The sequence below is a fragment of the Pelobates fuscus genome, chromosome 5 (assembly GCF_036172605.1).
Source record: "Pelobates fuscus isolate aPelFus1 chromosome 5, aPelFus1.pri, whole genome shotgun sequence".
Taxonomy (NCBI): Eukaryota; Metazoa; Chordata; class Amphibia; order Anura; family Pelobatidae; genus Pelobates; species Pelobates fuscus.
The window spans coordinates 229,401,758-229,418,219 of record NC_086321.1 but is presented as its reverse complement, the minus strand read 5'-3'; the positions used below and the strand labels follow the sequence as shown (position 1 = coordinate 229,418,219).

The 16,462-nt window shown below is 42.4% G+C and overlaps 1 protein-coding gene across 3 annotated transcripts in view; it reads right to left on the bottom strand.

Annotated features, from left to right (window-relative positions):
• JAK2 (Janus kinase 2) overlaps nucleotides 1–16,462 on the bottom strand; it is a 274,226-nt gene that overhangs the window by 152,852 nt on the left and 104,912 nt on the right. For all 3 annotated transcript variants that reach the window (XM_063455097.1, XM_063455098.1, XM_063455099.1), the window contains exon 3: nucleotides 6,869–7,114. In XM_063455097.1, coding sequence (XP_063311167.1) covers nucleotides 6,869–7,088 — 220 coding nt within the window. In that variant the 5' untranslated portion in view covers nucleotides 7,089–7,114. The remainder of the gene's footprint in view (nucleotides 1–6,868; nucleotides 7,115–16,462) is intronic.

Genomic DNA, 16,462 nt, shown 5'->3' with positions numbered 1-16,462 from the left:
CAAAAAACTGGGAAAACTTATTGACTCGAGTATAAGACTAGGGTGGGAAATGCAGCAGCTACTGGTAAATTTCTAAATAAAATTAGATCCTAAAAAAAATATATTAATTGAATATTTATTTACAGTGTGTGTATAATGAATGCAGCGTGTGTGTATGAGTGCAGCGTGTGTATAATGAATGCAGCGTGTGTGTATGAGTGCAGCGTGTGTGTATGAGTGCAGCGTGTGTGTATGAGTGCAGCGTGTGTGTATGAGTGCAGCGTGTGTGTATGAGTGCAGCGTGTGTGTATGAGTGCAGCGTGTGTGTATGAGTGCAGCGTGTGTGTATGAGTGCAGCGTGTGTGTATGAGTGCAGCGTGTGTGTATGAGTGCAGCGTGTGTGTATGAGTGCAGCGTGTGTGTATGAGTGCAGCGTGTGTGTATGAGTGCAGCGTGTGTGTATGAGTGCAGCGTGTGTGTATGAGTGCAGCGTGTGTGTATGAGTGCAGCGTGTGTGTATGAGTGCAGCGTGTGTGTATGAGTGCAGCGTGTGTGTATGAGTGCAGCGTGTGTGTATGAGTGCAGCGTGTGTGTATGAGTGCAGCGTGTGTGTATGAGTGCAGCGTGTGTGTATGAGTGCAGCGTGTGTGTATGAGTGCAGCGTGTGTATGAGTGCAGCGTGTGTATGAGTGCAGCGTGTGTATGAGTGCAGCGTGTGTATGAGTGCAGCGTGTGTATGAGTGCAGCGTGTGTATGAGTGCAGCGTGTGTATGAGTGCAGCGTGTGTATGAGTGCAGCGTGTGTATGAGTGCAGCGTGTGTATGAGTGCAGCGTGTGTGTATGTGTGCAGTGTGTGTGTGTATGTGTGCAGTGTGTGTATGTGTGCAGTGTGTGTGTGTGTATGTGTGCAGTGTGTGTGTGTGTATGTGTGCAGTGTGTGTGTGTGTATGTGTGCAGTGTGTGTGTGTGTATGTGTGCAGTGTGTGTGTGTGTTGCAGTGGTGGGGGGGTGGGCAATTTTATTATTTTATATTATTATTTATATTTTTTTCATTATTATTTCTTCTTATTATTTTTTATTTAATTCTTATTTTTATTTTCGTCCCCCCTCCCTGCTTGATACATGGCAGGGAGGGGGGCTCCTTCCCTGGTGGTCCAGCATTGGCAGTTCAGTGGGGGCTGGCAGAGATCTTACTTACCCGTCCTGCAGCTCCTGTCAGCTCTCTCCTCCTCTGCGCCGTCCGTTCAGCTCTTCTGTCAGCTCACACTGTAAGTCTCGCGAGAGCCGCGGCTCTCGCGAGATTTACACTGGGAGCTGACCAAGGTGCTGAACGGACGGCGCAGAGGAGAAGGGAGCTGACAGGAGCTGCAGGACGGGTAAGTAAGATCTCTGCCAGCCCCCTCTCCCTCAGTCTGTATTATGGCAATGCAAATTGCCATAATACAGACTATTGACTCGAGTATAAGCAGAGTTCCGTTTTTTCAGCACAAAAAATGTGCTGAAAAACTCGGCTTATACTCGAGTATATACGGTATTCAGAAGTGTTTTTTTTTTTTTTTTTTTTAAGCTGAAGACCCACACCAGGTGCTTTGCATTTTTTACTGTACCTACTTTAAAATAACAGTACCAAAAACAACCAGGAAACAAGGATATATCTGCACACACTGCACTCATACACACATACATACACATACATCCTAATATAATTTTTTTTAGGATCTAATTTTATTTAGAAATTTACCAGTAGCTGCTGCATTTCCCACCCTAGTCTTATATTCGAGTCAATACGTTTTCCAAGTTTTTTGGGGTAAAATTAGGGGCCGCGGCTTATATTCGGGTCGGCTTATACTCGAGTATATACGGTATATATATATATATATCTAGCTGGGGTGGGTGGAAGTCAGTGGGGAATTAGGTGTTCGGCTAGCTAGGGGTTAATGTTAAAAGGCAGCAGATATCCCGCTACGCACAAGCTTTGTCCTCTAAGCGATACCCAGCATCCCGTTTCCTCCCCCCACCACCCCTAGGACCGGTGGGGGATATTCCGGTCCCCACTGGTTCACTCCTCTTCCGCACCTAATAACTGGGGAAGGCTTGCACGATGACCTCAGCAAGATGGTGGATGTGCCCATATTCTACGAGCAAACACTTATGCCGCCCGGACAGGACGGTCCCAGCATGTTGGAGCAGACCCTGGAAATACTAGAGGTGATCTTCACTCGCTTCTGGGACTCACTGGAGAAGTGTGCCGCACTGTCCACCACACAGGGTGACACTCGGAAATGCAGAATCCGGGAGGTGAGCAGAGCCCCTACGGGCATGACAAGCACCCAGCCCCCCTAAGCATCGGCCATGCAGAAGGAAGAAAAAAAGACTGCCGGTGGCTCAAGGTCTCCTGTTACCCCACTAGGGGGAAAGGACTTGGACTCCCAGAGACCCAGAGTCCGTGGTCAAAAGATACCGGCCCAAACACAGTCCTAGGGTTGGAAGGGGTCTCAGCCTCACACCTTTAACGAGGACGACTTCCATGCACCTCCAATGCTTTTTCCTATGCTAGGTATAGGCTGAATGGCAATCCACATACAGGGAAAGCTCTGCGGACCCCGCTCAGAACCGTCCCTTGCCACAATGGACGCAATCCAGTCCATTTTGCAGCCTTTGAAGCCTGATATCTGCAAGCACCACTGTATGCTTGTGTACTCCTTTCTGTTCACCATTTATTTTATTATCTCGCTAGTTATCTACCAAGTATTGCAGTGCAGCTTTTTTCTCCTGTTTGATATCCCCAGGGCATGTAATGCCAGTGTGATAAGCTAAAACAGTTAATCTTTGTGTAGTTAAGCATGTTGAAATAACTTTAACCTCATTAGTGACATTGCACAGGCTCACCTAAACAACTTCCTTCAGAACACATATATTATGTACACGCACCTTGCTTACACTCCAGCAGACCAGCATAATTGATGTTACTATATATATTGTCCTGTACCTAGTCTGACTTAAACTGTACTATTCTCCTGTAACACAATCTAACTCTACAAACCTACTTAATTCCACAGTAGGGACCCATCAGTTATGTTAGCTTGTATATAATATATATATATATATATATATATATTGTGCAAATGCTCATGCCACTGTCTAGCCTGTATGCATCTATATCCGCTGTTATGGCGTTCAATAATGCTATGCACCTAACTGCACAACAAAACAAAAAAGTTTTTAAAAAAGTAAAAGAAATGCATTAAAAAATGCTCATTACCACTACACCTGGAAAAAACGAACAAAAACATTATCCCACGCTAAGCTTCAAGATATGCCTTTTGAATTACCCCGGAGTGTATTCTTTAATAAATAGTATGTGTTTGTGGGGAAGTTTCAATAACCAACCAGCTAAACTACTCCAAAACGAAACGTGGACACAGCGTAAAAATTCAAAGTTAGAAAAAAACTGAATGGCTGCGTCTCAAATGTGCCCCTTCAGCATCCACATTTACCTGGCAAAGGTACATACGGGGGTATGGCTGTACTCAGACGACATAGCTGAGCAACATATGAAATATTATACAGCCATTGCACACATAAGACTTGCAAAATGCACTGTGCAAACTCACTTTGTGTGTCAAAAAGCCAGACAAAATGCTTGACACTACACTTGGTACAAATTATGCCTTTTAAAATACCCTGGGATGTCTTCTTTAAGAAATGGTATGCCTTTATGGTGTAGTTGGAATAGGTAACTTTCTGAAGTGCTCCAGAATGGAAAACAGAGCCATCAAAACCATCTAAGAAAATTCACACTTAAAAACCTGAACTTGTCACGTCTCTTTTACAGCACTGTATCTTCACATAATAGTGTCTAGGTCATACATCGGGCATATTGTTTTATCAGAAGATGTAACTGATCATTATTTGGGGGATTTTATGACCGTGGCATATATCAAGTGTAAGAATACTCAGCAAAAATGCAACATGTATGTTAAAAAAAATGCCTTTTTTTTCTCACCACAAACTGACATAAATTGGTGAAAAAATTGTGACAAGTTAAGGCACAATATACACCATATAAGATACCCTGGGGTGTCTGCTTTCTCTAATGGAAACCCTTTGTAGGTTTATTATAACATTTAGACTGTTATAATGCCATAAAAAGATACATAGGCCCGTCAAAACCATCAATGAAAATTCTAACTATAGAAACTGAAATAGCATTGTCTCTTATATGGCAGTGTAGCTTCACAGAATAGTGCCAAAGGCATACAATGGGGGTATCGTACTCAGCAGATATAGCTGAACACAATTCTGTACAGGAATAGCACGCACCAGTTTTACTAAATACACATTGCAAAAACATGGTTATATGTGTATATGCCAAAATAGAGAAAAAACACAATTTTACCCCAATATTTAGCAGAGATTAGCAATGAAATGGCTACATAAAACGTGTCAAAATAACCTTAGGTAAATAGCCTGTGATGTCTACTTTATATAAATATATATAGTTTTGTGTGGCAATTTTTTTACTGTGATGGCTACTAAACTTACAAGACAAACATACCAAGTTCTAAAATTGTTTACATTGAAATTTTATTTTAGTCCTTGTATTTTGTGAGCTGTAACTTTCAAAATAGGCTGAAATCCTATACATATTATGTACTCTATAAATCAAGACATATAAATTAATTTATTTTGAATTACTTTTCCTAAGCTGGACATATTATGCACACATTATTATTGCCTGAACTGTGAAAAAAAAAAAAAAAGTTTTGTTTTTCGTTTTTTCCCTCCATTTTTGGTCTTTTTTTTTTTTTTTTTTTCAAATGAATGAGAATTTATATATGTGACATCAAATTAAAGCCCTTTTTGTCATCTAAAAAACGGTATATAATATGTGTTGGTGCAATAAATTACAGAGATGCAAATTGCAGTTGAACACAAACAGCAAAAAATGCAAAAATTGCTTGTGTCCTTAAGGGTAAGACAAGCTTCTGAAGCAGTGTCCTTAAGGGGTTAATCAAATGTCAAATCACCCATAGTAGGTTCCTGCAGGCTATTCAACAGAGCAGGAGAACAAGTCTAGATTAAAGGGGCAATATAGTGACCAGAAAAACTAAAGGAAATTACAGCCTAGGGACACCTCCAGTAGCAGTTACTCAGAGGGCCACTAGAGGTCCTTCCAGGGTCAGTGCAGTATGGATGTTCGGCGTCTCCACGACCTGCATGGGGACGCTGAACTTTCCCCATAAAGATGCACTGATTAAAATCTCTATGAGCTGATGCTTATTGGCTATAGTAGCATCAGCTGAGATCATCGGAATCCTATGAGAAAGCATTGGATTGGCTGAAATCATTAATTCGGACGATGTCGGCCAGGGAGGTAGGGCAATCGCCGGAAAACTTTCGCGCGGTGCTTAAATAATCATGAGGTTTTTACTGTACTTAAAGGGACACTATAGTCACCTGAACAACTTCAGCTTAATGAGGTTGTTCAGATGAGAACTATAGCTCCCTGCAGCCTTTCTCATGTAAACTTTCTCATCGAAAACTCACTTCTTCAAGAAAGCATATCAATTAAACTGTTAGCAGGTTTTCATCCCCCACCCTCCATGACTCCTCTCCTGCAACTGTCAAAAATTACCTACTAAGCCCTCAATTAATACTTTTCTAACAACCTACTTCGTACCCCTACTTTTACCCTCTGTGTCACTATACCCCACTCCCTCTAGAATGTAAGCTCATGGAGCAGGGCCCTCCACCCCTCTGTTCCTGTACATCCAGTTGTCTGGATACAATTACATGTCTGTTAGTCCACCCATTGTACAGTGCTACGGAATCTGATGGCGCTATATAAATAATAAAATAATAATAATAATAATAAACACTGTATTTTCTGAGAAAATATAGTGTTTACATTGAAAGCTAGGAACAGCTACAGTTGCAGTCACTCAGAGTGAACCAGAGGGACTTCGGAGTTGATGGAGGCATAATATGCCTCCATCCACTCAGATCCGCTGTCAGCAGAGCACAGGGCAGCACTGTGCACAGCATCCTGTGATTCAGTATCTCCTCCCTCTGCATGCAGTCACTGAACTTTCCTCATATAGATTTATTGATTCAATTCATCTCTATGAGGAGATGCTGATTGGTCAGGGCTGTGTTTGAATCATGCTGGCTCTGCCCCTGATCTGCCTCTTTGTCAGTCTCAGCCAATCCTATGGGGAAGCACTGTGATTGGATCAGGCTACCACATGTCAGCAGACTGCTTGTTTTTCTGAGTCTAACAGCATGCAGATTTACAGCTTCAGGCTTGAATACAGTAAGATTTTTACTATATTTATGGAGGCATGAGGGGCTAGATGGTGGTGTTATCACTATAGGGTCAGGAATACAGATTTGTGTTCCTGACCCTATAGTGATCCTTTAAGGAAGGAAAGGGGGACCATGGGGCGTTTTTTAACACTACAGAATCAGGAATACAGATTTGTAATTCTGACCCTATAGTGTTCATTTAAACAGACTGTGCAATAAAGGAAGTTTAAAAGGGGCATCTCTCATGTGTATTAGGAGACTTTGTACACTATATCCAGGGGAGGTGTGGCTAGAACTCACTAAATACAGTTATTTTATTGATAAATGGAATAGACTTCAGCAGTAAGGTTGCAGAGACGTGACTGATACACCAAAACTTGCTTCTTTAAGCTAAAGTTGTTTTAGTGCTTAGTGTGCCCCTTTAATAAATAAGATTATGTACACGGTATCACACTGTACTGAATGCCTGGAGACAAAGATTTCAAGGTGACAATCTAAAGATAAGAAATGAAAAGAAATTACTATTTATATAATAATAGATATTATTAGTGACTAAAATGGCATCCAAGGTAGGACTTACCACAAGCTCTGGCAGCAGAGACACATAGATCTTCAGCAACATATTCTCCAGGGGGTAGTTCCAGACAATCTCCATTCTCTTTCCCTATTGCATGATAGAGAATGACACAAAACCCTCTTTCAGTCTGCTTTGGAACACTTGCATTCACGTTCACATCCTCACTTGGATGGCCAGATGAGGCTGTAGTAATGCTCATTTCGGTCATTGTCAGGCAAGCCATTACATTACTTCATGGGGAAGTTTTACCTGCAAATTAGAAAGAGCAGATGTTATTTTGGTGGTTCTTAAAGAGACACTCGCAGGGTACATTTATGCAACTCCCATGTTAATGCATAAAATATTTAAGTAAAATTAAAATTAAAAACCCTGCAAGAGCATTAAATGAATATAAAAATTAATTCACATTTTAAATTCTTCTTGCATTTCCTGAAAAACTCCAGACTTTGTAGGATAAGCGGTGAGCTCTCACAAAAAAACGAATGCTTACCAACTTCCAATAAGCAGTGTAGCTGAGAGCATTAGATAAATTGTCCACTCACTGTGGTAAAAAAAGCCAAAAGCTGAATTAAAACTCCCAGAAACATCATGTGCAGAGAAAGTGTTTTATGAGTGTAAAAGTATATCCTTTTTGTTTCGTTTTTATAAACGTACTGATTTCAACAGAAATCATTTGAGCTAAACCCAAAGTTAGGCACTTGCGCAAAATGTCTGCCTTAGTCTAAGCTTTCCCCTTTATGAGCTGTATTGTAGGCATAGGATTGGTTATTCCACTGGAACAGACATGAAAATATGCTCTAAGAAGTGAAAGTCTTACATTAGCTGCAACTAGATCTGCTGCTATTGCAAGCTAAGATTTCATATACCCTGGGGCATAATTACATGCATGTTTTCTTAGTGCGTTAATCTGCTGAACTATTAAAACATGTTGGAAAATAAAGTAAATGGCATTTATTTAGCCCACTCTTCAATTTGAAATCTTTGGGTGTCAAAAAGCCAGAAAAAATGCTTGCCTCTACACTTGGTACAAGCTAGAGGAAAAATTATCCCACGCTAAGGTCAAAATATGCCTTTTAAAATACCCTGGGATGTCTTCTTTAAGAAATGGTATGCCTTTATGGTGTAGTTGGAATAGGTCACTTTCTGAAGTGCCCCAGAATGGAACACGGAGCCATCAAAACCAGAAAATTCACACTTAAAAACCTGAACTTGTCACGTCTCTTTTACAACACAGTAACTTCACATAATAGTGTCTAGGTCATACATCGGGCATATTGTTTTACTCAGAAGATGTAACTGAGCATAATTTGGGGGATTTTATGACAGTGGCATATATCAAGTGTAAGAATACTCAGTAAAAATGCAACATGTATGTAAAAAAAAAATGCCTTTTTTTTCTCACCACAAACATTGACATAAATTGGTGAAAAAATTGTGACAAGTTAAGGCACAATATACACCATATAAGATACCCTGGGGTGTCTGCTTTCTCTAATGGAAACCCTTTATTGGTTTATTTTAACATTTAAACTGCTATAATGCCATAAAAAGAGTCATAGGCCCGTCAAATCCATCTATGAAAATTCTAACTATAGAAACTGAAATAGCCTTGTCTCTTATATGGCAGTGTAGCTTCACAGAATAGTGCCAAAGGCAAACAATGGGGGTATCGTTGTACTCAGCAGATATAGCTGAACACAATTCTGTGCAGGAATAGCACGCACCAGTTTTACTAAATACACATTGCAAAAACATTGTTATATGCAGGCCCGGACTGGCCATCGGGCATACTGGGCAAATGCCCGGTGGGCCGCGATGGCCGTGGGGCCGAGGCCGGCAGGGGAGATCACAGGATCTCCCCTGCCAGCCCCTGCAGGGCCAGCGCTATCCGAGCGCCGGCCCTGCATAGTGCCTCCATGGGCCGGTGGGGAGATCAAAGATCTCCCTTATCGGCCCAGAGACACTTCCAGGCGGCCGCCAGCTGGAGAGTGTGTGAGGGAGGGAGGCAGGAGAGAGGACCGGCGGAGCTCTAGCCAGCAGCTCCGCCAGGTCCTCTCGCGAGGTCTGAGCGTTGCCGCGGTAACCGCGGCAACGCTCAGATCTCGCGAGAGTGAACTCTAGCCTGCAGGTTAGAGTTCACTCTCACCACTAGAACCACTAGGGCAGGATGACAGCACGGCACCCCGACACCCCCCCTCCACCCAGGCAAAAGGTAAGAAGGGGGGGGGGGGGAATATATATATATATTTTTATTTTTTTTATTAATAAATAAAAATATTTAAATAAAATATACATTCACACTCACACACACAGCACACCCTCAGACACACACACACACAGCACCCTCAGACACACACACACACACAGCACCCTCAGACACACACACACACACAGCACCCTCAGACACACACACACACACAGCACCCTCAGACACACACACACACAGCACCCTCAGACACACACACACACAGCACCCTCAGACACACACACACACAGCACCCTCAGACACACACACTGACAGCACCCTCAGACACACACACTGCGCCCTCAGACACACACACTGCGCCCTCAGACACACACACTGCGCCCTCAGACACACACACTGCGCCCTCAGACACACACACTGCGCCCTCAGACACACACACTGCGCCCTCAGACACACACACTGCGCCCTCAGACACACACACTGCGCCCTCAGACACACATACTGCGCCCTCAGACACACACACTGCACCCTCAGACACACACACGGCACCCTCGCTCACACATATACAGCACACTCCCACACACAATATATATATACACACACACACAATATATATATATTCTATAAAATAACCCTCAGTGTGTTAACAGACAAAGAAAATTAGAAACCTAGAATGTGACAGCACATATAAACCCTCACACACAGCACCCCTCTTATATACACACACACTGCGCCCCTCACACATACAATACGTCCAAATATATATACATATACACACACACACACACACACACACTACAGCACCCCTCACACTGCACCACTACACACATTACGCTCCAGATACACGCTAGATCCCTTACCCTATATGCACTCTTAATCCTGTACACACACGCGCGCACACACACACACAATCTCCTATACACACTCTGGGTCCTTTACACAGTAGATCTCCCACACACACACACACTGCACCACCTACACACATACTACATTCCTTGTCAGCAAACAGATACAACATTCCCTAAACACACCCTCTCTACAACCCCTACACACACTGCGTCACCTATACACACACACTACAGCCCATATGCACACACTCGCTACATCCCCTATAACACTATGCCCCCTATACACACACACACTCTCTACAGCCCCATGCCACACATATTACACCACAAACACAAATTAAATTGACCCATTTACACAATACCACACCACACTCTACACACACGCAATTCCACAAGCAGGCTCCAAACATATGCACCATGCACTTTCCTGGCCCTTTTGTCCTCTGGTATCCCACTTGTGGAGACACCAGAGACAATTTAAAAGCAAACACAGCGCAAGCATGTTATTAAATTTGCTTGCGCTGCGCCGAACAAATTCAGGGCCTTTTTCTAATGCCAGAGCTCTTCAGCAGGGCTCTGCGCATTGAACTAACATGCTTACTTTGAGAGGGGGCGTGCTTGTCATTAGTGATGACAAAACAAACCATCTCTGGCCCCGCCCCCTTCTTAGGGGGCCGCTCTGATTGAAAAATGCCCGGGCCTAATTTTTTTCCACGTCCGGCCCTGGTTATATGTGTATATGCCAAAATAGAGACAAAACACAATTTTACCCCAATATTTAGGAGAGATTAGCATTAAATGGCTACGTAAAATGTGTCTCAGACATGAAAATATGCTCTAAGTAAGAAGTGGAAGCCTTACATTAGCTGCAGATACTAGATCTGCCGCTATTGCAAGCTAAGATTTCATATACCCTGGGGGTGAGGGGGGAAATAACATGTAAAAATAATTGCATGCATATTTTCTTGTGCGTTTATCTGCTGAACTATTAAAAAGGTGTTGGAAAATTAGGTCAATGGCTTTTATTTTGCCCACTCTTCAATCTGAAATCTTTCAAATTGGCATCTTTCAGTATCTATACAACGTAACAGAATAAATTATCCAAAAAACTTACTTAGATCCATTGTACAGCGCTACGGAATTTGCTGGCGCTATATAAATATTTAAAATAATAATAATGTGTCGGAGTTCCCTGGGGTCTAAGGAATATGAGCTTTGTGCTACAGAAATTGAGGTATGGGAACCCGATTTTGCATCCCTTCTCAGATACTAAGAAGCAACGTAAATGCCCATTTATTACATTCAACTTTGTAGTAGGTCTGCAGCGGTGTAACAGTTATACATCTAAGATGAGATACATAAGATAATATCACATTGAGGATTTTCAGCAGTAAGAAAATTAGTACCAAGCACATTACTAGTGTTTAGATGAAAAAAAATATATAAAAATAAGAAAATATAACAATAAAAAACAACTTAATTAACCATATAAGTAAACCAAAACATTGCTGTGTTGTACATTTAAAAGCATACATAAAACTTTCCTTTCTTCTCAGTACCTCAAATAGTATGTAATGTGGAAATAAAAATGAAAAGGAGATGAACCAGAGTACATACAAATGTATTTTATTCAAACCTTGATTGCAACATTTAATCACCTGTGTGACATGTTCCAGTCACAATAATGGACTTAATCACAGACAAGATGTACAGGTGTAATATTGCATATTTAACTGGTAGGCAATATAAAAGCAGCAATTGACTCATCCCAAAAAGGCTTGACTCATTATACCAAGTATTAGACCTCATACTCTATCTATCTATTCCCTACATTCCAAGCTTTAAACATTCTCTGAAAATACATCTATTTAGACAAGTCAACCATCTCCGCCGTTGTAATCTACTGTAATTGTCCTATAATGACAACCTTCGCACTCAAACCCCTACCTTAGCTTAGAGTGCTCCAATCCCTGGTATTAAATAACAACTATAGGCGCCCAGACCACTTCAGCTCAATGAAGTGGTCTGGGTGCCTGGTCCCTCTAATTTTAACCCTGCAGCTGAAAACATAGCAGTTTCAGAGAAACTGGTTAAATGGTTCATCCAGCCTGTAGTGGCTGTCTCACTGACAGCCGCTAGAGGCGCTTCCGAAAATCACAGCGAGAAGACACGGACGTCCATAGGAAAGCATTGAGTAATGCTTTCCTATGGGCAGTTTAAATGCACACACGGCTCTTGCCGCGCATGCGCATTTAGATCTGACGTCGGCAGGGGGAGGGAGCCCGGCGCTGGAGAAAGGTAAGTGGCTGGAGTGGTTTTAACGCCTCCAGCCCAGCAGGAGGGGGGGGGGGGAGCTAATGACCCTATAGTGCCAGGAAAACAAGTTTGTTTTCCTGGCCCTATAGTAGTCCTTTAATTAACTCGTACGGCATTGTCATTGGAGGTTGAGCTGCAGGCTGCCAGGAACAGAGAATCACTACTAAATTGTGAGTAAAACATTTAGTAGTGTTGTGGAAACCGTTCCCAAAGACTCCTGACATTATAACCACTTCAATCCATCCAAGTAGTTATGATACCTACCTTTAAGAGAGAGGGGCTGAGTTAAGGACAACAGCAGCTGATCAAAAATAACGCATCTCCATTGCTATATAATGTACGGTCTAGAATCATAAATTAAATTTAAAGATAGAAAATATAAGAAAATTATTTGTTGAAAACCAATAATCAGAAGCAGTAAGCAAAATGAAAAAATAATTCTGTAGAGGATAATTTAATGGGCAGGAAACCGTCAAATATCAAAGATGCAGCCATCTCATCTGGCACATTATTAGAAAAAGTGACTTTTTGTTTACTTGGAGCGTTCATATCATTTTGTACGCAGGCACAGAGAAAAAGGTAGAAGGAAAACACGCTCATCATCTTATCTCATAAAACCAAATGGTTAATGGTTTCAAATAAATAAATAAATTGAAGTTAAAAAAAACCAAACAAACCCCAACAACACATGCTGTTTCTGAAGTGAGCGCCCTCCAGTTTGCTATATATACTGTAGCAGGGTCAGAGAGGCTTTCTATGTAAGTAACAGATTGGAGCGCACTCTATTCCCAGCATGAAAGGGTTCATTGGTGGAAGTCAGCCCTTTTAGGTTAATATAATTAATCTACACTAGGGGTTTAAAAGGTCAGCCTCTGAAGGCATCAGGGAGTCTAACAGCTGGGAGAGAGGAGGCAGTTAAAGAGACACTGCCCATTGGAGTGGTCTGGATGCCAAATCCCACCACCCTTAACCCTGCAAGTGTAATTATTGTTTATCAGACAGCCACTAGAGGGACTTCCGTCTTAGAACACGAAAAGTGTGTTATACGCCGAGAATCCCCTATGGGGAGGTCTAATGAGCGTGCGCGGCCATTGCCGAGCACGCGCATTAGGTCTCCCTCGTCAGCAACTTGGGACAGGGGGTGGGAGGGAGAGGGACACTGTAGGGTCCTGCAGTGCCAGGAAAATAGTCCCTTTAAAGGACCACTATAGGCACCCAGACCACTTCAGCTTAATGGAGTGGTCTGGGTGCCAGGTCCCTCTAGTTTTAACCCTTTCTGCTGTAAATGTAGCAGTTTCAGAGAAACTGCTATGTTTACCTATGGGTTAATCCAGCCTCTAGTGGCTGTCTCATTGACAGCCGCTAGAGGCGCTTCTCACTGTGATTTTCGCAGTGAGAAGACGCCAGCGTCCATAGGAAAGCATTGAGAATGCGAGTATGTTTTCCAGGCACAATAGTGGTCCTTTAAGCCTGAGACCCTAAGACTCTAAAGGAAAAGGTACTGTGTAAAAGCCTGCTTAAAGTGCTGTGTTTAAATTGTTTAAGAATGGGAACCAAATTGGCTGGCCAGTTGGATAGTTAGGAATACTGCTCTTTGGTAAGTTTCCAAGTTGGAGTAGGATTTACTTTCTTTTTGTTGTATTTATTTATGTGAAGCACAAATAAATTGCAGTACTATTTTATCCTAAAGCTTGAATTTGAAGTTTTTTGTCAATAGCTTGGCCATCCTGCCACAATACCTACAACTGAGCACCCCCAGTTTGCTAAATATACCTACGTAAATTAAAATGAAAAAAAATATTATTTATATAGTATACATCAACATCATGTGTTTTTTTTTTTATAGAATGTAACTTCAAAGGGAATGACACATTAGAATAGCAAACTACTAATTTATTTTTATCTTTATAAAATATGCATATCTATGAAAGGCTGATCTGGAATACCATGAAACCAAAAGCAAAGACTAACTGCAAGTGGCTGGAGTTGGTGTATTCATATGCAGGGGTTCTTGATCTTACGTGAGCTACTTGCATTTATTGGACCGAATGATAAAAGCATGGCAACATGGTATCCAACAATCTTGGTCTTACATGAGCTACTTGCATTTATTTGTGCTCTCATATTTGTGTTTAGTGATGACTCATAAGTACAACAGTACTCCCCTTGTTTTATAGGGTTTTAGAAAGTAACAGGGTAAAATTCTGTCTGGGTTGTCAATTCTGTCTGGGTTGTCATTATATATTTATTAAAATAGTATAATTATATATAAATACACATAGAATGAAATTTATATTATATATACACATTTATTATTATTTTATTATTTATATAGCGCCAGCAAACCCTGTAGCGCTGTAGGATGGGTGGACTAACCGACACATAATTGTAGCCAGACAAATGGACGGACAGGAACAGAGTGGTTAAGGGCCCTGCTCAATGAGCTTACATGCTAGAGGGGATGGGTAATCAAATATGTTGCTAGAAAAGTATTCTTAGGTTATTTTTGACAGTTGCAGGAGAGGTGTCATTGGGGGGAGGGGGGGGGGGATGAAAACCAGCTAACAATTTAAATGAAATGCTTTCCTGAAGAAGTGTGTTTTCAAAGATTTTTTGAAGGAGTGGAGACTGGGTGAAAGTCTAACGGAGAAGGGAAGGGAGTTCCACAGAAAAGGTGCAGCCCTGGAGAAGTCTTGGAGGAGAGCATCAGATGTGGGAGAACAGAGAGAGGATAGGCGTAGGTCTTCGGCAGAGTCTCGACGGGACATATTTGTGTATTATGGAGGATAGGTAGGTTGGAGCAGCTTTATGTAGGGACTTATAAGCAAGCACCAGAATCTTAAATTGAGCCCTATACCTAACTGGAAGCCAATGTGGGGACTGACAGAGGGGCGAGACATGGGAGGTGCGGGAGGACAAGTAAATGAGCCTCGCCGCCGCATTCATTATAGATTTCAGCAGTGCAATCTGGGAACATGTAAGACCTTTGAGAAGGGGATTTCAGTAGTCAAGGCGAGAAAGAACAATGGCATGGACCAGCACATTAGCAGCCTCTGGTGTTAAACAAGGGTGGATGTGAGCCATGTTTTTGAGATGGAAGAGGCTGGATTTGGCGATCGACTGGACATGAGGGGTGAAGGAGAGGTCGGAGTCAAAGAGAATACCTAGGCAGCGAGCCTGCGAGGTAGTGGTGATGGTGGTGCCGTTGACTTGGAGGGAGACAGACACAGGATTAGCAACACTTGAGGGAGGAAGACCAGAAGTTCTGTTTTGGACAGGTTAAGTTTAAATAAGTGAGTAGCCATCCAGTTGGAAATCACAGAGAGGCAGTCACGAGTCAAGATGGGCAGAGAGAGTTTAGGAGAGGAGAGGTAGATTTGTGTGTCATCTGCAAAGAAATGATAATGGAAGCCGATGAGCTGCTGAGTTTACCAAGGGAGGCAGTATAGATAGAGAACAATAGGGGACCAAGGACAGATCCTTGGGGAACGCCAAAAGAGAAGGGTTGGGGAGAAGAGGCAGAGCCAGAGAAAAACACTCAACAAGGCGCTGGGAGAGGTAGGAGGAGCATCAGGAGAGAGCATCATCCCGTAGACTGAGATTATGGAGAATGAGAAAAAGTTGTTTATGATCAAGTGTCAAAGACAGCAGAAAGATCATGGAGAATTGGGATAGAGTAACGGCTGCGAGATTTAGCCGCGATTAAATCAGTGGATACTTTGGTCACAGCTGTTTAAACAGTTATGAGCGCGGAATCCAGACTGAAGCGGGTCAAGCAGAGAGTTGGATTTGAGGAAGGCTGTCAATCTCGCATACAAAACTCTTTCAAGGATCTTGGAGGCAAATGGCAGTAGCGATATAGGGCGGTAGTTGAATGGGGAGTTGAGGTCAAGGTTGGGCTTTTTCAGAATCTGCGTTATGGTTGCATGGTTGAAGGGTGAAGGGTGAAGGAAATGTGCTGGAGGAAAGGGAGAGATTGACATTTTTAGTGAGAGGAAGAGCAAGAGAGGGAGACAGAGTGCAGATGAGATATGAGGGAATAGGATCAAGGGAACAGGTGGTGGGGCGGGAGGACTGGAGCAGAGCAGAAACCTCTTGCGTTGTAGTAGGTGTGAATGAGCATAGAACAGCGAAGGGAGTTGGGTTGGGTGATGTATTGGAAGGGAAGAGAGAGAGGTTAGAGATCTCTTCCCTAATTGCAACTCACTTCAGTGAGAAGTTTTCTAC